This window comes from Rhynchophorus ferrugineus, unplaced genomic scaffold (genome assembly GCF_030347505.1).
Source record: "Rhynchophorus ferrugineus isolate W39M unplaced genomic scaffold, kcgeb_rfMv2 rfM2, whole genome shotgun sequence".
Classification (NCBI taxonomy): Eukaryota; Metazoa; Arthropoda; class Insecta; order Coleoptera; family Curculionidae; genus Rhynchophorus; species Rhynchophorus ferrugineus.
The window spans coordinates 49933328-49955789 of NW_027472581.1; the positions used below are offsets into that span (position 1 = coordinate 49933328).

Here is a 22462-nt window from a genome sequence, read left to right on the forward strand (position 1 = left end):
TTTTGAATGCCTCAAGATTACAGTTTCAGTTCTCAGTAGCATCCTAAAAACACAGTATTCGTTTTCTACCTGTTTTTCTATTACACTAAATGATGCATCAATTTTTGGTTAAAAAAATTTTTCATATATATATTGCATTTATTCATTTTAACTGTCACCATTAAACATTTCTAATGCAATGAAATCTTTGTTAAATATCGCTATATAGTCATCTTTGTCTTTCTACTTTCTATCCGTAATTATTAGAAAGTATTTACGCTTTTAAATGACTCAAAAGTAGTTTTTTACCTTAACTTCGATTACAGCACTAAACAAAAAAATAGTTATATTTCAATCTAGTTTTCTATAACATATGTTGTTGCTGTATAATAATGTATTTATGTTATTTATATCCTTATACATATTATTAAATAATTCAAGTCATATATTGATCACAGACATTTACTATAAGAAATAATATGGTCAGTACCAAATGTTAAGGCTAATGTTATTTAAGGCAATGTTATATATCTTATAAAAAAACAATTTATGCAACAAGATTTCTAGTATTATTATGTGTACTATTAATATGTTATTCTGTATTCAACTTTTTATATTTATTATAGGTAAGTAAATCTGATCCATTACCAAACACTGATGTTTCAATTAAATTATTTTAATATATATTTGCCACTGCAAAATTCATATAAGAAATTAATCTTAATTTAGTAAATTGAACTGATTTATTTTGGAAATCAGGTTTTATTCCCAAAAATGTAAAGTATTGATGTAACCAACTGTCAAATAACCTAACCTAACTGTTATTGTAAATTCGATGGTTTTTCCATCATTTAGTATTATTGACTTATTCAGTGTATATGACGCTAATCATGAAACGCTGAAAATTGCATTTTAGGCACCCATTAATTTTGTACCAAACAAACTGCTACTAAACCTATATATACCAATTTTTCTCAATAAATGCGTTTTTTAAATGAAAATAATATCAAAATCTATGTAAACATAAAATCTTCTGATATGTTGAAACTGTCAACTATTTCACTTCACCTTACAGTTTTGGAAAATACTGTATCAGACCGGAAACTTATTGAGTGATCTGTTAAATATTACATCTATTTATTAAGAATAACAATTAATGAATTAATCCCATTCATTTGAACATTGGAACAAATATGAGATGTATTCAAAAAATAATAGATATTTTGATATTTTACGGACTGTGTCTAACTACTAGTTAGTCTAATTAGCAGGTATACCCAGAAAATAATTGTTTATAAAAATGGTATAAAGTGCAGCAAAGTATTAGGTATGTCCAATAAAGCTTTCCATGAGTCTTCAATGACTAAAATTAGCGGCCAGTTGGCGGTAGGTTTTGGATAATCCCAAAATTGGTAAAAATGATAGTTTATGGAATACAATTTAAATAAAACGCCAAGAACAACATTGTAACATGTCCTAATTTTCACATCTTACAGGCATAGCTCCATGTAATTATTTGTTTTCAAACTGGTTTAAGAAACCGTAAACCGTTTTTCATATAAAACTAAAAAATATAACATTATAACTAAAATGAATCGCTGAAATATTTTCTCATTGAATGAATTCTAAAAGTGTTTTGGGAATTGGAAAAATTACTAGTATTGTGTGCATAATTTAGGCGCGAACAATAAAAACAACGTAAAATACAGTAAAAGTGCGACATATTCTTCAAAATGAATCCCTCTTTCTACCCGTATAAGAATTGCTTTTAAATATGCTAATTTTCCACTCACAGAACTCATCTATTGTTAGAATTTTATTTGTTTACAATTGTTGAAAATTGAAAAACTGGAACATAATTTGTTTGATGAGATGTATTATATACTTTTAATCCTTTCTTATATGAAATAAATATACCTAATTAAATTCTACAATTCGCAAATAGCATTACACTTTAAAGTTTCATATTAAAATTGTAATAAAAGGATGGTATTACATATTGCAACAATTAGATGAAAGCACAAATTTTTTTAAAATTATTTATTATATGTTAGATAAACATAACCATCCTTAAGCTTGCAATATGTGTACCGATATTAAGGTTATACTGATTGATGGTTTCTAGATCTTGGCCAATATCGATATCTTGTCATCTGTTTCTTTCAACTTTCTTACTGTTCGAATAATGTTTTTGCCTTAAAAGGACGGAGAAGTCATTTTTTAACTATGGATTTCGTTTATTGTGTTTCGGCGCCCCTATTTTTTTCCATCAATAGAATAATAAATTCAGTGTCAGTCGAAATTTTAACCCTCTTGGTAGAACCGTAAAATGAAAACGAATGGATAATAAAACCTAACGGGTACCTAATAAATATTTTGCCATGGATGTTTTTATTACTCATCGTTACATAAACTATATCCGCGAGTGGATTGCTTCATGCCGTCATTATATGCGAATTTCAACCCGGACAGAATACGCACGATGCTGTTTGTTTCTCAGCACCAAGATTGTTTAGTTTCTTTGTTTCTGAGAAAGTTTCTCAGTATTAGGACGCAAATCAGTAGTTGCTTTCTAGAAATGTTTCATTAATATATATAAGCCGACACGTCAGATAGTTCTGTTTTGTAGAAATTAATTATTAATTTTGTTGAAAGTTTTTTTTTTGATTATTTTAAGGAAAGTGGTATTTTTGTCATTAAAAACTCATTACCGATATTAAATGTATTTATAATAGTTTAGTTTTAGTCCCAATTTTTATGTAAGCTTTTAGTTACCATCTCAAAAGCCTTTATTTATACTTTAACTTCTAGCATCGTTATCATATTCGTTTATTTCCAACTTATATATGTCAGTCATTATTATTATTGAACGATTATTTACAATTTTGTATACTTTATTTTAAATGTTATATTAGTTGAAGTTTTAAATTAATATTACGAAACTATATAATCATTTAATTCAGTTTTCTCAGTAACTTTTACTACAATGTCAAGCGATAAACATTGCGATACTTTTCTTTGTATCCCCTTTCACTTGATTATTTATAACCTAAACTATATAATAGGTATATTAATAACCAAGAAAATAATATGAGAAAGTATTTTTTTATTTACGCACTTAGAAATGTTTATGCATTATAAATAATCTCAAAAAATCAATTTGTTTTTTTTTTCAAATACACATCACATGTTGATGATAAAATGTCTTATTCTCCGTTAATCAAATAAATGAAGATTATGAAAGTGATTTATAAAGGTATGAGACTTTCTTGTTTTATGCCTTTTTTATGTTTATTATTTTTTGGCACTTTTTTGCAACTTATTAAAATTCAATTAAAATCAATTATATACATTTAGGCAAAAGTAGTAGGTATTTTGTCTGTAATGTTTATTTTATTGTAAGCTTATTCATAAGATTTCAATATTTTTTAAAATATTTATTATTTTTAGTGAGAACGTATTTTTGCAACTATCATAGAAAAACGACAAGAAGCGTCATATGCGTGCGATGAATGCGTCAAGCTGTTGCAAGCTTTTATTATCTCTTATTGAATTTAATACCATTCTGCTAGAGATTCACAATTTATTTGAAAATATCTTAAAGATGTTAAATCGAGATATGAAGATGTCCAGGAAAATTACGACTATCGATTTTCTGTAAGGGCTACAACATTGGTAATATTTGAATACTTTTGCGACACTCTTCTGACATATTCAATAAAGTCACCTATGGTAGAACCATCTTATGTTCACCATCTTTTCAAAACTTGTAGATTATATTACGTCCATCAATCTTACCAGCAAAAAAGCAAAAAATCCCACAATTTTATTGTCTTATATTTAATTTTATTAAATATTTTAACATTAACATTTATTAACAGTATTGAATTTTATCGTGTTGTTTACTCATATTTTTAATTAAGTTTTTTTACCAAGGCTTATGGATAACTTCTGCATCATATCTTCTAACATTATTATGACCTTTATTTATGTCATTGCTCTTATATTATTGAATATTTCTTTTGCTTCTTGTTAGTATTAATTACATTAGTTATTAGTATTAATTACATTATTAATTAACTATAGCCTAATTAACTTATTAATTTTACTAATTACTACTAATTACGAATAAAAAAAGTTCTGCAATAAATCATTATGGTAACAATAATTATTAAAATTACTAATTTCTTATCAATTGTCTGTTAGTTTGAAAGAAAAGCGGATACACATGTTTTATAACCACAAAGGTGAGCATACCGTCAATTGTTGATCTTTTAATTGGCGATTTTTATCCTTAAATATAGTCTAATTTTTTAAATATGGGTTTACAATTTCAGGAACTATTATTTTTACAGTTTAGTGTAATTTGTGACTTTGTGCGTTGATTAAATTTTGCAAATAATAAAATTCCATCGCTGTCATCAGAAAAGTAATGAATTGATACTCATCTATTTCAGCATAGTTGTGGAAATGCATAGAAAGGAATTCAAAACAATGGAATGAAACCAAATTTAACGAAAAATGTATTCATTCAATGTTTTAATCTGCCCTAAATATACTTAACTAACTTTAACTAAACGTTAATCCAAAGTTTGATTAAGATTTGAGTGTAATAATTCATAAGTTATGTTTTTTGTTGTTTTTGTATATTACCTTATTGTTTCCAAACAAACTGTGGAATATTATGCTTTAGTTAACATGAACAAATCTTATAGGATTCGTTAATTTGAAATAGTATGGTAAAAAATGGCAGGACTCCAAAATAATTGCTCTTCAAAATATAAATATATATTTTAATATGTTTTATCGACTTACAATAATCTCCTTGAAATAAATTTTAAAATAATATAACATTTATAATAGAGAAAGAACGCAAGGACATTTAATAATTTTAATTGTTGACGGTTGGAAGAAGTTTGTAATGAACAATATTTACGCCTTAATATATTTTTATCGCAGTTAGTATATTCCTTCAGAGTAATTGCTTAAGGATATGTTTTAAACTAAATTAGCAATGACATCTATAATTACTAGACAGAATTTGTTTCTTCAGGCGACGATTATCTTTTGGCGCCACTTCTCTTATCCAAATTAAGATCACATTTCAGCCAAACGTAAATATAAAACTAAGATACAATCGATAAGTGTCACAAATATCTCAACAGGAAACAAAAAATCCCTAAGAACAAGGCGGAAACATTTATTTTTAAATTAACTGTTTTAGTGGTCACGTGTTGGCGAAAATTTCGGAAGTGGTCGATAACCGCACTGATAACACTTAGCTCAATGAATATTTTACTCTTCATTTCATATTAGTGAATTAATTTTTATCTGAAATATTTTTCGAGTCGTACATATCGTATTTCAAGTTGTTAACGGTTCAAGTTAATCCATGCCTTCGAAAAGGTATAACAGGCTGATGGGGATGGTAGAAGTAGAGAAAAAAAATCTCAATAAAGTCATATTTTTATTATTGTGAAATGTTTTGGCGCCATAGAATGTAACAGGTCTCGAATATGCCGGAAGCATAGTAATCTTTCGGTCCTTTTGTTATGATCTTGAACTTGAGTAGTTAGAGTTTCTGTTAAAACAGTGACGTTTTGGTTTTCAGCGTGCTGCAGACCGATCGTGGAAGCAGGCCAACATGGTTCTCAAAGGATCGAAGTTGTTCTTATATAAAGTTGGTCATCATCAGGTAAGTTTATATTTTATTATTAGAATATTGTATATTTTAAAGTTTAAAAAAATATTTATGCTGCTATACTTTAAATAAATTTCAATATGTCAATTAATAATATTTTAAATTATTTAGTCCAAATACACTCTGTAATTGAAAAAATTATGTAGTTATAACATATAAAAAACAATATACAGATTCATTTGAATTATAGTTTTGTAGTTTTTTTTTAATAAAATTAAAATAATTGATTTTTCAAGTGTTATAGAATTTTCAAAGCTATAGTAATTATCCTTTCAAGTTTTTTTTTGTTAAAGCTGTTGGTACCAATAAACAAATTCTGTTGTGCAAAAATGTAATATTATTAAAAGCTATCCAATCTTCAGTGGATTATTTAACTTCGTCCAATGTTCTGTGCAAGTGATAGTCATAGTTACATAGAAGATTTTCAATACAGCGTAATATTTAATTTTGTTGTTAATATTGATGTCTATGGTAATAATTGGATTCTTTTTCCATATATGATTACAAAACTGGTCTCAAATTAATGTACCATTCTTCTTCCAGATCATGTGTTATTTCTATCTTTCTAATTGCTTCCATACTTTTACCTAGCTTTTCGACTGACATAATATTGTTGCATTATGTTCTACAAGATCAAATGGTTAAATTATTTTAAGCCTGTTTCCTGCTCAATTTTTATCCAAGAGTTGCAATACTTCAGTATTAACCTGAGTAACAGTTGATATCTGAAGGTCTCGGTGTAAGTAAGTAATGTGATTGTTTTTTATTTATATTACTTTTCGTATATAACATTCCTATAACTGAGTTCGATTGGTCCATATCGATTTTAGAGGTTACTTATACAACAGCAAGTTATTACGATCGAATAATTGATATTTTATTCCAATATAAAAATGTATTGGTTAATTTTTTTATGTTTCAGTTCTTTTCTTTATTATTGCGTTTTGAAATTTTTCAAATTATTCAAACGCTCTGTTATTTCATATTTTCGTCAAACTATTGGATTTATCAGTTAAGTAATGTAGATTTGTCTTATTTTTCTGATTTAAAACGTCATTTTGTAAAAAAAAACAACGTAACTTTCAAATATTTTAATTTTATAACATCACAACATATGTTTTATTTTCTTCTAGTTTGGGCTGAGTTAACGGGCATGTATTTTACTTCTTTAATTCGGAAAAATCTACTATTGTCAAACATCGTTTGTTGATATTGTCGATTGTCGAAGAACATGATAGTGCTAACTTAAATGATAAGTTGTCGGAAATAATGTTCAAATACTTAACAAAGATAATCAGGCATCGAATGCAAAAACGACTTAATGTAAAATAATGTATGCAGACGCGGAATTAAAAGTTGAGATAATTATGAGAAAGTTCGATCACATCTCTCAAGATCTGTGAAACTCTACACAACATTTTTCTATTATAACAGACCTTTAACTTTATAGCGCTTTATAGAACATGTTTCTTAATATTTGTAACCACATGATTAGAACTATTTTAAAATGATATGCCACTTTAATATTTTTTGTTGTTTTCCGGTTTATTAATCCTCTTTTAATATAGCAATATATATTATTTGCTATTAACTATAAAATATTTAATAGTTAATTAACACAAATGAAATGATGTTAATGACTAAAGTTGACTCTTTTGATGATATATTAATAGAGAGTTTATAACATATTTTAATTTAGTAAGTCTTTTATCTATGAAAATTGTTTAATAACAAATTACAGCCATAACACAAACCAAATACCACCCGGCGTAGTGGTGCATAGAGCAAAAAAAGGTTTGATTGTAAAATTTAAAATATTTGTATGCATCAGGCTGAAAGTTACTAAATAACACTTAAATATTAAAAATTATTAAATTAAAACCCTTATGTCTGTTATTATATATAAAATAACTATCTAATGTCAATCTAACACAAGTTAAATATATTATTCGATCGATCTTAAATTATAATCATAAGAATACTTTGCATATTCGAAACAATTAACCACCCATAGTATCCAAACAAAAGTTAAATATATTATTTAGTGAAAATAAGTGTGTGACTTATACCCAACACGCTTTAATTTTGACATGTTTTCTGCTGTGGGGGACTGTGGAGTTACTGAAGCATTGTAATCTTATTTTGCTTGGGTGATTTTCTCCTAGACGAGTGGTTCAGAAACGTCAGCTGTCGCCCTCTATCAAAAATCGAACATCTGACATTAAACGCGGTCAAATGTTGACGCTGTTGAAAATTGCATTTTGATGCCGTCCTAAAATATATGTACTCACTAGTGCGTAATACACGTTTCCGATATAAACTGTTAAATATTGCTAATGACGGCGAGTGCGTATTTCAGGTTGCATATTGATGAGCTATAAATAATAATATAAAAATTCTACCGAGGCTTTCTTTTAATAACTGTGTTCATAAGATTTTCTATAAACAATTTTAAATAAATTAAAATAAGCATTTAAAATATACTTAAAATATATTAAAATATACAGTATGTGTTATACATACTCTACTGTATGACTTAAGTTTTATTTTTAATTAGTTATTTAGCTTTTATTTTTCTGCTTAAACTCAGTCAGGTTTGCATACTTTGTATATTTAAACATAAAGTACATATCTCTTAAAACAATAGGTCAGCAGTCAATGGTTGTTAAATATGCGTTTCTTCAAATTAAATAATTTTTTAAAAGATAATTCCTTAAAGAATCAAAAACTTAAAATAAATTAAAAGAAAGAAATACAAAATCACAATTTTAAGGTTACGTTTTTGAAAATCGTCCCGTTCTACAATATGACATGTTAAATGAGATAATTAGAAAAATGATAAACTTATTGTAAAAGAGAAATGATAAAGGTTCATAAACATTATGCCTAAACACAAATATAAAGTTTAATTATGTTCCTTAAGGCGTTTGCAGGTGTCCTATAATAGAGTTTTTTTTATTTTCGTTGGAACGTTCTTATAGATAACAATATTGTGGTATACTTTAAACAATTAGTTAACCAATGTTTTTATCTATAAATATAACAGGAATTAATTGATTATATTTCCTATGTATATATTATTTTACCAATGGATTATTCTATTTTAATTTGACATTTCAATAAATATTGAATTTAAATTATGTTTTTAATCATAACGCTAAAAATGGTTTAATAGAAAAACTTACAGTTTCTACAGTTTTTAGATCTCCTTGTAATTTTCTTTTCGCATTTTAGTTGACCATTTAGGGAAATCAGACCCAAAAACATTAACCAATAAAAATTGGAAGGACAATCGCAATAATAATTATGTTTTCACAGCCGTATGCGTATGAATCACTGCTTTAAATTTATATGGTGTCAGTAATTAACAACGAAAATATTACCGCAATGAAACTGCTTACTGAAATTAATAATTTTAAAAGAATTTTTATAGTAGAAAGTCTGAAGATACTTAAATTGTTATTTTATTTAAGCGCCAATTTCTGATTTACTCCCAAATTTACTCTTTAACAAGTGTATATACCTGATACCTTTTTGATTTACCTAGTTCTTGGACTATATTTAATCTCACTTCTGTTATCACTTATGTTGAAATATTAATTTTAGTGCTCGTATCCAGCTTATATATTCCTTCCATTGGAACATTTTCACATTTCAGCAGCATGTGCCTGTACATTCGCATAGGTGTTAATATGTATTTGAACATCACCTATTTGTTTCTGATAATTACATATTTCCTTCCTACTTACCAATACTTATTTCTATGTTTGAAATTTTACTTTCTTGTGAACTGATCACGAACGTGATACCAATATGCTTAAATTATGTGGAACTAAATTATTTCAAATTTTATTTATATTATATTATTATATTAATCCTTTATTTTAAAACAGTATGCGTTTCAATAAATGACTGATTTTTAATAGAAAAGCCTCTGTTTATATATTTCGATATTGCTTGAAGGCACTCAGTCCCAAACATTTCGCTGCTGCGAACAAAGAAAAAATTTACCGGCCAATTAAAATATGAAGATTCGTCGTGATTGGTAACGGAATGTCGTAAGCTCGAATTAAATTAGTTCGATACCTTATTCGGTAGCATTACGCCAAAGAATTTAGCTGGCGATGAAATAATGTGTACGCAATGAAAACTTCAAACAATATTTTATAAATAAATGAAATATTTGTTCCACATTGCAAGACTGGTCATGAGGAATTTATAATTAATACATAAATATATGGTTTATAATTTATTTATTTTATATTAATATATAGAATCATTAAGAATTTGAACTACTGGTAATTAATTGAGTTATACTTGAAATTTAGAAGTTTTAGAAACAATTTTACAATATAAATCAATGTTCTAATCAAAACATTTGTTATCTCTTGCAAATTTAATTTACATGACTATTTTTTAAACTCATAATTTCTAGAATATTTCCCCAATTGTTAATCTAGAGTAATGTTAAGTATTAAATTATTAACACAAATAAAAAAAATGGCAAATATATGCTAATATGTTTATGTACATCAGAACAATCGTAAATAATTTGTAAATTAAGATCTTACCAAAAATATCTAATGTATGGTCTAATAAAAATGTATTCAAAAAATCTTTCAATATACACATTATGTATACTGTACCAAAACTACTATATACACGATACTACTATATAGACGAGTGTATGAAGTACCAGACCTAGCAAGCCACTCCTTTGATTACTCTCGTATAAATATCCAAAAATTTTACATAATATGTTTATTACCACGACAATAACAAAATTGTTAATGAAAAGTGGTTTTTACAAACCTCGGGAATATAGCAAATGTTAAACAAATAATTACTTAAGTATCTTATCAAAATTGTTATCAACTCAGCTGATATATTTTTTCAAGTAAGGATTCAGTATATCTTTATTCAATATAACAAATAGGTATTTACATTTAATTATTTTTCGTACGGAACTTGTAAGTGGCTTTTTTAACCGTCTTTTGTTTATTTTTCATACTGATATAATGAATGTTATGATGAATAACATATATTAATATAGAGATAGCAGAAATTGTTAATGGAATGGCTGAATGTGGAATGGTAATGCATCATAAGTACTCTTCTTTGCGAGTGGAAAATTTCTTAGTGCTTCTCTAACTTCCATGCCTTTCTTTGTATTTTTGTATTCAGTCTCTGTTGATCTTGGAATATGGTAGTGTTTAGTAGCAATGTGCTAGTCATAGAACTTCATCGTTGAGAATGTCGATATATTCATTTGTGGTAATCCGGCCAGTGATTTCAATGGGAGGATCAGCTGAGTACCTTCGGATTTCACCACCTGCTGTCTAATATTTTTGTTTCAGTATATCAGTAACTCAATGTCTCATCCATTATCATGCACCAAAAGAAATCCTTTCTTTTCAATAACTTTTAACATCACTATGTTGTTCGGCAGTTGTCGTTATTTTTGGTATGGAATAATGTTAAGGTCTAGCGATTGTGCTGACAGGGAAGTTATAGGATGAGATTCTGATTCTCTTCAAACCAAAGCTAAACCTTTTTGGGTGTGTGTTTGGTGTCTTTGTGGGAGTATTATCATCTTGGAATATGATAGTGTTAAGCAGCAATATGCTAGTCATGGAACTTCATCGTTGAGAATGTCGAGATATTCATTCGCGGTAATTCGGCCAGTGATTTGAATGAGAGGATCAGCTGAGTACCACGATATTGCCGCCCAAATCATCCCCTTCACGCTTGACTGTCGGAAGCACGCAGTTCGGATCGCAGGCTGCTTTTGTGCTTCTCTCGGCTGTTTGTAGGAAATAATTTAAATGATGATTCATCGAACTATACCGCATTCTTCCAATAATCAAGTGTCCAGGTTTTATGATCGTTGTACCGCTTCTTTCGTTTCGAATCGTTTCGCAATCGCAGCCCATTCATGAATGTACTGTTTTTGTCGAAACAGTATTACTCAAATGTGTATTGAGTTCTGCTTTCATTTTTTCCGCGGTAGATCTTTATCTTTAGCTTTCGCTCACTATTCCTCTTCGCCGATGATACTTTATGGTGCTTTATATACCATTACCGTGGATACTGTCGCTCGTGAGATGTTGACAATGACATGTTGTAATGTGTGGTCTCTCAGATCAGCAATTGCTTGTTTTAACAAAGTGGCAGTTTTATAACCTGTATGTTTCTAATTCTTTTCTAATTTCTAATAAAATTTTATTGAATGTTTTGTTCAATAATGTTAACGTGTAGTAATGACCATTAAGGAAACGATATATTATTTAAACAATATTTCTTATTAGGTTAAAGGCGGGTTAGAGGTACGTTAACGATATGAAGGTTCTCTTAAATGAAGATTAAATTATCAAATAAATATTCTTGTTAAAGATTGATTTCCAAATAAACCATTTTAAAAATAATCGAAAATTGGAATACTTAGCATTGAACATTTTAATATGCTTCACCGTTCCAAAACATGACCCTGTTCCTTTAATTGGTGCGAGACGACCGTAATGTCTTTATAAACGCCGAATAAAAATATAATTGTGTTTACCAGAAGGACGACGGAGATGGAGCTAACCTATTTTTGGGATAATTAGATTATGGGTGGCATTTTAAATTGGTCGCTGATACGATCTGGGTACCATTTACGATTATTTCGATCATTTTACGCAACCGTTGTTTATCGCCGAAGGTTTTACTAAAATTGGAATTGATTTCATCGAAGCTGGTATGGAAAAATTTTCATATAATGAACATTAAGTTGTCCTAGAAATGACGCCTCTTCTAAGTTTTTTTACATACTTCAATATATTTATTTATGTCTAATACATCTTAGACATTTTTCAAGTTTCATTAAATAAAAACAGTTTCTGTTTTTTTATTTCTTGTTTCTTTTTCTTTTTATTTCTTATTGGAATGTTTGTTCTCATAAACCTATTTTCTAAACCGATTTCGATAAAAATTGTTAAGAAAATCAAATTCATTTCATATGTCTCAATAAATAATGTGTTAAGAAGAGGCTTGCCGATCTGGATTTATGTTAGGAATAACTAAGTTATTGTTACTATGTGAATGGGTTGTGTTTATTGGAAAAAATCTACTGCCAAAGCCCATAAAGCGTTTTCAACAATTTGCAGGTGACACAGCTTCATCGTATCTCAATATATTTTGGTTCCAGCTATGTAAAAGTGATGATTCTGATGTAATTGCCAAAGAACTGTGTGGAGGGCTAACAAAAAGGACGAGGTTAAAGACAAGTTTCGTTTCAAGGTGAAATTATTGGACAAAAGCCGAAACGGAATATTCATAGCAATAAGCATCAAGATTTAATGTATTGCGAGTTACTAAAATGGAATAAAACTGTTACTGAAGATGCCTACCAATTAAATGGACTATTAACATCCCAAGCGTAACCGTTTTTGCAGATATCTTTTAACGTCAATTGAACTATGAAAAACTAATTGAACGGCGTATTGTTGCAAAAAGACCAGGAATAGCGAGTAACAGACACAAGCCATCTTGTGTGATAACGCTTGGCGACACGTTACAAGTATTGTAAAGATACACAGTCTCAACTCGAATGGGAAGATCTGGCGATAAAGAAATTTATTTTCAAAGTGAAAAAAATTATCAGAATACATGCAAGCACCTAATATATATGACATTGTAGAGCATCCATACATATTAACCAAAATAACTAATTCAAAATTGTTTAATTAGTTTTCGATTGAGTTGCTTAACATTTATAATTGACTTCATCACTATAGGCAGAGTTGGGCAAAATACATGCTTTACTTTTAAGTGTAGTAACGGGCAATTCTTGGCGAATGAATAAAACCTGATAAAAAATACAATCAATCAGGCGAATAAGAATCTTATCAACTATTCCTTCTATGCTCTCTTTTAGTTGTGATGCAATAACAGTAAAATCAATTTAATTTGCAATTAACCGATCTCATCCGGTTCTTACATACATTAAAAGAGGCAGAAGTTTGCAATAGTAACAGTTGTTGTCTTGAATGTAATCTTAAGCTGTAGCAATTGGTTTCAATACTTCAATGAATTTCTCTAGGTATTCTAGTTCTATGGTCGAGGAACTATTAGTCTTACCCAACTTATCTATTAAGTAATTGAATTTTGACTTACTTCTTATAAGCTGCATTATAGAGTCATAAAGATAGTTCCAGCTTGTGTGATCGGAATATATTATCAGATAGTCTTTTATTACTTCTACTGATTTGGTCTGAATGATAAATGTATTTATGTTCATGTGTATTTTGAAGCCGTATGTATTTCAAATACTAACTACAAAATACCTCAGCATCAGATAGTTGAAATACCAATTACAAATTATATTTGTAAGAAATAATTGAGTTACAAATGCCAAATGTGTGTTTGTATATCAATTACATATTTTAATTACAAGAAACTCAAACATTGTCCAATCTTGAGTGTCCTTCGTGGAGTTTTTCAATTCATGGATTATTATGATTGTCTGAAATATCTTTTATCGATACATCCATCTTTTTTTATTAATTGTAGGCTCGTTAAATCGTTTAGTGGCTAGTCACTATTAAATTGAATATCAAGTTTTTGTTTTTAAACATAGAAACTTAAAAATATGTTTTTTATTTAATTTATACCTATTTATATATAACCTTCTGTTGTCGGCGGGTGTTTATCGAAAATTATAAGTGTTACAGCTTCGGATATGTTTCAATTAATAATTCCCATTGTCCCGAAGTGAAAGTGTGGAAGTCGTCGCGTCCTCAAGCCTTTTAGACGGACCGTGATTGCGCCAAGTCTTCCATCAGCTGTGCGCTCGACCAAGTTCTGTTGCAATGGCGACGAAGCATTTATAATTAATAAGTTACAGCAGGAACTGGCGTAATACGAAATACAAAATCCACTACAAGATCGATTCGTGACAAGTGGTAGAAGGATTTTGGGGCGTGTATGGCTCGTGGCAACGATTCCTGATGTGTTTACCATCTCTTTTTAATCTTATCAGTATCCATGGAGTGTCTTATGATACTTAAAATTATCAATAACAGGTTACCTGGAATCATTAATTAAAGCAGTCGCGTCATGATATTATTTTTAATTGAAATAAGTGCTAAATATGTAAATGTGAAGTGTTACCGATTGATAAAAATATTTGATATTGCTACTACATTAATATTTTTAAGGTAAAGCTTTTATTGTAGGCTTATTAAATTACACTTCAGTGTATACGAGGGTTTTAAAAATATGTGTGAATCGGTCAATTCTAAGAAAATGATTTGGCATCGTAAGGAATAAACCTGGACACTTCATGATTCGAAGAATGTTGTTGCTATTTGCACCGTATAACCTGATTGAGCAACACTTCAGGTTTTATGAACTATTGTGTAGCTTCAAAATATTTTATGGCAGTGTTACCAGAAACATGGGTAAAAAATTATAACAACGAGCAATGGATATTACTTTATAAGCCAATAATAGACTTGCTAACTAACTTTAAAAATGCTAACCTTGATAATTTGAAAAAACAATTATCTAAATAAAATGAATACTTACTCTATCGGTTCTCGAAGAGCGTTCAAGTTCTTTGATAGCTTTGACTCGAAAAACGACACTGTCAATTTTAGCTCAAATTTTGAACGCTACCTCATTCCAACCAAAATACATGCAGCAGTGGTTATTTATGTCTAACGTTACATTCAAATTTTCAAAAGATCTGTTTTTACAAAGAATTCTAATGGTGCTAATACTTAATAGATGTGTTATTATCCTAAATTATATTTAGGCAGTCTTAGTTGCACTGTCCGATAGGAAACCGCGAGTACTTATTCAAATTCCTTTGTAGAGCGAATTTTATATTATATCAAAATAATACTGGGATTGATCAATAAAACATAAAATGTTTATCGTTTTCAAGTTTATAGGCTTATAATTTTTTTTAATTTGAAGCCGATAGCATCGATGGTCGTTAGTATTTCCCATCTTTCAGGTAATTTACGGATTCCATATCTAAGCTATGTTTTGAGACTATCCATGATGAACCTATTTTTTTGTATCTGCGTTGCTCAGACAGGTCACGACTCGTATGTCAGAACAAGTAGTAATCAGAAGGAACAAGGTCTGGAGAATTCATCGGGTGAGATAGCTTTTCCCATTTTAATGGTTCCAAGTACGTTTTCGCCGATTTTGCAACATGTGGTCGAGCGTTGCCATGCCGAAGGATAACATTGTTATATTTTTGCTCGTATTCCGGCAGTTATTCGCGCAGTGCGCGGCTCAGACGCATCAATTGTAGTCGATAGTGATCCCAATTGGTGGTTTAATTAGGTTTTAGTAGCTGATAGGATACCATAGAAGCTGATGCCACCAAATACAGATCATTACTTTGAAGTCATTAGGCTCAAGTTAGTTCAATTAGTATATTAGGCTTTGATATTATTAGCCTAATTAATTATTAGTCATGCATATTAGGCATGTCTATTATGCCGTTGATATTTTTTCGTGTTGGATTATTGTAATGGATCTATTTTTCATCACTAATAACAGTACGATGCAAAAAATCCTTTCGATTTTGTCGCTGACGCAGCATTTCACACATTTTCAACGAACTGAGAAAAATTTTTATTCACACTTCGACGAAATAACACATACTGAAAAATGAAGCCTGTCAGTGAGGCTATGAAGTTGGTTACGATTGTATCCTATGCGATTTAATACACCATCTGTTGTAAATCCTTTAAAATTAATATATAGGCCTGATAGGATCTTTCTGAAATAACACACGTGCCAACGAATTATAGAAATGTTAAAATATTTTTTAAAAGCACTATTAGAAATTTTCTTCAATTTTCATCGCAAATTCTCTTTTATATCTTCTTATCGACTAGAAAATTACCTTTCAGATACTATTTTCTTCACGTAATGATGTTAACTTCAGTGGTTCAAGATGTTGATAGACCAGAGCAAAATGAATCCGCCACTACATCTTTAATCACTGCAAAACTTCTCATTTTTAATGACTCAATGCATAAAATTGCATTTATAACACAAAATACAAAACATTCGTTGTTCGATATTTTTAACCATTGTAATAATTGTAAAATATATTTGAGATAAACTGACATCGGTACTATAAACGGTAAATATAACTAACGTTAAAATTCTGTGTTTTGATAGAAGACAGTTGCGATTACTTAACATCAAGAAGAATTATGACAGTATCTTTAGAGCGACTTCTAGAATGATTATATTCCTGATACATTTTTAACATAACGTGTATTAATATTTTTTGCAACTGATTTAGAGAGTATGCTCATTTAGTTTGCGTAAACTTCCCTAACGTAATAATTAATAATTTATACTATCCATCGTTTTAGTAACTGTCGTAGCACCAGGCGGAAGTGACCAGACATATCGAGCTGTTGAACAGTTTCCTGCGCAAACCTGATGACCATACTGCCCTGTTTGGGCGTCACTTCGACGCAATGCCGTTCAAAATTTTCTCACGTTTTATTTTTCGTACAATACCGTAATCGCGATTGGAAGGTCGACGGAGGATCACATTTTGACTATCGACGAGTTTATTATCTTTCGTTCTTTCTGGTTGTGCGACAAATACAAAAGAACCGGCCGGACCGATTCGGAAAGGCAAAGAAACCGCGAAAACGGTTATAAAGGCACGAGCGAGCATATCGGCTTTAAGTCCTTGGGATGTTTTTAAATTCGCTTCGAACATGGAGCTAAAACGTGAAATAGAAATAGAAATCCCACCTGGAGGCCAGCAGCGTAGAAAGATTAATATTTCTTATTAGATTTGCTATATACGATTTGTCAGTCTTTTAAATTTATGCTGCAGCTAAAGTTAATGTTTGATTTATTACGAGACCTTAAATCAGAAAATAATCCACCATCTTTAACGTTTTGCTCGTCAAATTTGTTACCTTGCGTGTCTGCGAATTGATAAATTACGTTACACATATCCGTTTTGGTTTAGATTTTTATGTCTATAATATTTATTGAACGATATTTTTATATCTTCTCTAATAAATTATACTATTATTTTTTGAGTTAATATAAATATATTTATCAAAATAATTAATCGATGGCTTCTTCAAAATTTAATCATTCTTTGAAGCACATTTATAGAATGTGTAGTAACTATATAGTATTTTTGTAATGTGACAAAACAAGATATCTATTATTTAGATTATAGTCTAGCTTTAAAAATAATAAATACTATAATTTAAAAATCAATATATAATCATACAAAGTCAATTTTAAGCTAGTGTGTCATAGATTATTTCAAAGGTACCCCTTTTAAATATCTAGTAAGTAAGTAAGTAAGACAACAGGAACATTTACTAATATTTGTTGAATTTTAAAAATAGTAAAGTTGGATGCAAGAGGTGTTTTGAAACATTTTCGTTTTTTTTTCAAGGCTACTTTAAAGGAAGACAGGATGCCATTACTTATCAGATTGTCGGAGTTTTATGGTGTATTTTTATATATCATTATTACTTTTGACCATTACTGAATTTGTGTGTATACTTGCTGCAGGGTATTGAGAAATTGTACCGATATGGCGTATGACATTTTGTAATACATTTCGCCATAATCATCGATATTTCTTCATTCGATCGTTTGTTCATCGATATTCGAAAATTTCCACCAATGATTCACTTTATTATCACTTAGTTCAAAAATCTACTGTGAATAATTTTTATAGATCAAAATTGTCAAGGGGTGTCAAATCGTATCACATTGGTCAGTTAATATCATGGTTTCTAAGAAAAATCACATATCTGTGACATTAACTTCATTTTGAATAATCCCTTAGCCTGCCAATAACATAATTGGGGTTTTGAAATACATTTCATTATAATTATCATTTCATCATTTCATTAATATTATTAAAGGGGTGGCAGATTAAGTCACAGAACTTAATAAATTCATGATTTCTAGTAAATATCGCGGGTTTATGAAATGCAGTTTATTTCGAATGATATACTATTAAATCTTCAGAGCTAGGTCAATTCATAAAATATGCCATGTAACAAATAAATCAAAATGTTTGTAAAGACCTGATTATTTATGAGTAATACACTTCCCAATTGTTTACAATATCGTGAACAATCTCACTCAATCAATTCCTTGACATTTGATATCGCTTAATTTTTTACCGAACTGAATTTCAACTAATTTAACAATAATTTAAGTATTGTTGTCGATATGATTGTCGATGTAATACCTCAACTTCTAAAATAAAACTAGACTTAGTCTGAATTCTATATTTTTTATCTAGGAATTAAAAAAATACCAATCTGTTTTGGTTGATCATCATATAGATCACCATAACAGGTTAATTGAAAAGTCCCCGGCCTACCATGGTAACAAACCTTTTTTTAGCAAAATTAATTTTTTTATTTAACATAATTCCCTTCAATGGTGATACACTGATTATAGTGACCCTCCAACTTTTCAGTACTGTTTTTGTAGGACGATTTGTCCTGTGCTTCAGTTTCAGCAATCACCTCTTCATTCGACGAAAATTTCTTCCCAGTGAGTATTCTTTTGTGATCTGAGAACAGCAAATAGTCGCTAGGGACCATATCTGGAGAATGCGGTGGATGAGGATGCAATTGGATTTTTGCCATCGTTTTCACTGACTTGTGACACGATGCATTGTCTTGGTGAAGCTGCACTTTCTTTTTCTTCAAATGCGGCCGTTTTTCGGCGATTTCGTCCTTCAAACGGTCCAATAACGCTATGTAATAGTCGCTGTTGATGGTCCTTCCTTTTTCAAGGTAGTTAATGAAAATTATTCCATGCGCATCCCAAAATGCAGACGCCATAACCTTGCCAGCCGACTGTTGCGTTTTTCTACGCTTTGGAGCGGGTTCATCGTATGCAATCCACTCGGATAACTGTCGATTGGACTTCGGAGTGAAATGATGGAGCCATGTTTCATCCATTGTCACATATCGACGCAAAAATTCGGGTTTATTACGCTTGATCATCCAAAAATGCTCCTAATCATTCACTAGTCGTTGTTTTTGGTCAAAAGTGAGCTCGCGCGGCTGCCACTTTGCACAGAACTTTCTCATACTCAAATATACGTGAATGATATGATGTATACGTTCAGTTGACATCTTAGAGTTTCTGCTATTTCATTAAATTTCAATTTACGGTCATTCAAGATCATTTTGTGGATTTTTTAAATGATTTCGTCAGTAACAACATCTTTTGATCGTCCACTGCGTTCACCGTCTTCGGTGCTCATTTCACCACGTCTAAACATAACATGCCAATCTTTGATGGTTGATTTTCCTGGGGCAGTGTCCGGAAACTCGGCATCAAGCCAAGTTTTTGCTTTAACTCTAATTTTTTCCTTCAAAAAGCAATATTTTATCAACACGCGAAATTCCTTTTTACCCATTTTTTTCACAATAACAAAAGTTGCTTCACTCAAAATGCTATAATTCAAAAATTAATGGTCCGATAGCTGTCAAATTTATACACGTCTCTTTTGAGGGTTAGGGCTAACTATATATGGATTAAAACATATGGATTTAATTCTAATAGCGCCATCTATGTGTCAGGCCGGGGACCTTTCAATTGACATGTTATATCAAAACATTCATTGGCTACTGTAAACGAGCAAAACAACTATGTCTTTCTCTCATTAAAATAATTGCTAGAGCTAAATAGGATATAGATAATATTATAATACGAATATTTTATTACTTGCAGTCTGTTTATTCAAACATTGTGAAAGTGTTTTATTCGTTATATTTTTGGTTATATATGTTAGTAGACTATAGACACACTATATGCCTTTAATATATACTTCAATAAATAAAATCTGTGCTGCTACTATATTAAACATTTAAACTGGGTCAAATAATATTTTACACATGCTTATTTCCATGAAGCTATCATCGATATTCAAGCGGCAATTTGCCATTTTACTGTATGCGTTATTCTAAATTGAATAGAGATTTTAAACATGCACACAAAAAACAGTTATCAGTTAACAAATTAGTTAACGATATTTTATAAACTTTAAATAATACGAAAATAATTTGTTTTAGTTTCAACAGAAATATTATTATGGTATTTTAATAGCTTTCTTAAAAACATTTTGTCAAAAATATCCGTATGCTGATTAAGTCGGAAATACATATTTGTAAGGTAGAACCTTAAGGAATTCTCACTATTATTCCTTATACTATTATTCTTCATTGGACATTTGTCTGTTATTTAGTAATTGAAAATTATAAATACTTATATAAATTTTTTATCTAAGCTTCAATGTCTTCATTACAATAAATCAACTGAAATCGATAATGATCTATCACAATGACTTTTTCTATTGACAGACATCGAAAGCAATGCTCACTGCTCAAATTTTGGCAAATTGACACATTGATATATAAATACAGTTTCAATATATTCGATACATTACTTACGCCATTTATTCGAAATGCTTTATAATTAAAGTGAAAGCATGTTTAGTGCAAACAGTTTAATTCTTTAAAACAGCTTAAAAGAATTAGTTTCCATTTTTGTATTGTTTTAAATTTATTCGTAATGACTTACTTCAAACCTCATCCAACTGATATCTATGACTATTATAAAAATAGGGCGATTTAGTTTTGTATCTAAATGTGTAACAAACCAACACAACTCTTTAGGCCAGTTTTAATGACATAATTGTTATTTATCAACTATTGCAATTAAAAATAAAGTAAATATATTAAATTATATTGAATGTTTTCAATTTGTGTTTAATATTTCAAAGGTGTTGGTATTTAATGATTCATCATTCAATCATTGGATACCATTCATTTGAACAGGTAAATATAAAACAATATTGTTACATGATTCATAATGACGTGCTATTATTAAATATCATCAGACATGGAACAAGACACGTTTTATCCTTCGATAAAAATTTTACCAATTAAAACATGAATTTCCTACTTATTTTATTGTTTTTACTCAATAAAGACTCATTTTAGCATCTCTATTAACATATTTAGTATTTCATAAACTTATCAAATTACCTACTCAGTACTCCAAAATTGACTCATAATGACTTACGCACTATAAAAACATATCAAATATGGAACAATTCTTTTTAATTATTTTATATTACCAGTTGTTCACATAACCCAGATCTAATTTAATTATAACATTTTATTGTTTATGTTTATTTCAACTTATTTTTGTGCGCAAGTCTATAAATTATAAATTAATTTTACTTCTGTAGTTAATTATATTTTATATAATAAATTTTTTAAATACGTTTATATAAATGAAAACAATAATAACCGATTAAATTATTATTATTTAATGTAACAAAGTGAGCATTTTTCAAACTAATATTTTTTCATTTGGCATCATACTTACTTCTTGAATGAAAAATTAAGTTAGTAAATTTTGGCACCGTACGGTTACCATATTGGAAGGATACTTTATCTTTTGGTGTTATATCGAATCGGCCCAATTTTTGGTATCTTCATATGATATGTGATGCTACTCAAACATGTCATATCACATACTGGAAAAATCACAGTTATAATCAGAAGAAGCAATGACGGATAGTAGCAAGAGATTTTACAAAATGGGCTCAAATGCTCACATATTGTAAAATCACTGCTTTTTTGTTATATTCCGTTTTCTTTCGATATTAAATTCACTCTTCTTCAAACTCTTGTCGCTTAAATGTAACCTACATGTCCCAGTTTATCTTCCAGACAGTAAAGGCCG

At 29.4% G+C, this 22462-nt stretch overlaps 1 protein-coding gene across 49 annotated transcripts in view; it reads left to right on the forward strand.

Moving 5' to 3' along the window:
* RhoGAP19D (Rho GTPase activating protein at 19D) overlaps positions 1–22462 on the forward strand; it is a 520079-nt gene that overhangs the window by 475218 nt on the left and 22399 nt on the right. For all 49 annotated transcript variants that reach the window (XM_076395790.1, XM_076395821.1, XM_076395827.1 and 46 more), the window contains one exon: positions 5591–5674. In XM_076395790.1, coding sequence (XP_076251905.1) covers positions 5591–5674 — 84 coding nt within the window. The remainder of the gene's footprint in view (positions 1–5590; positions 5675–22462) is intronic.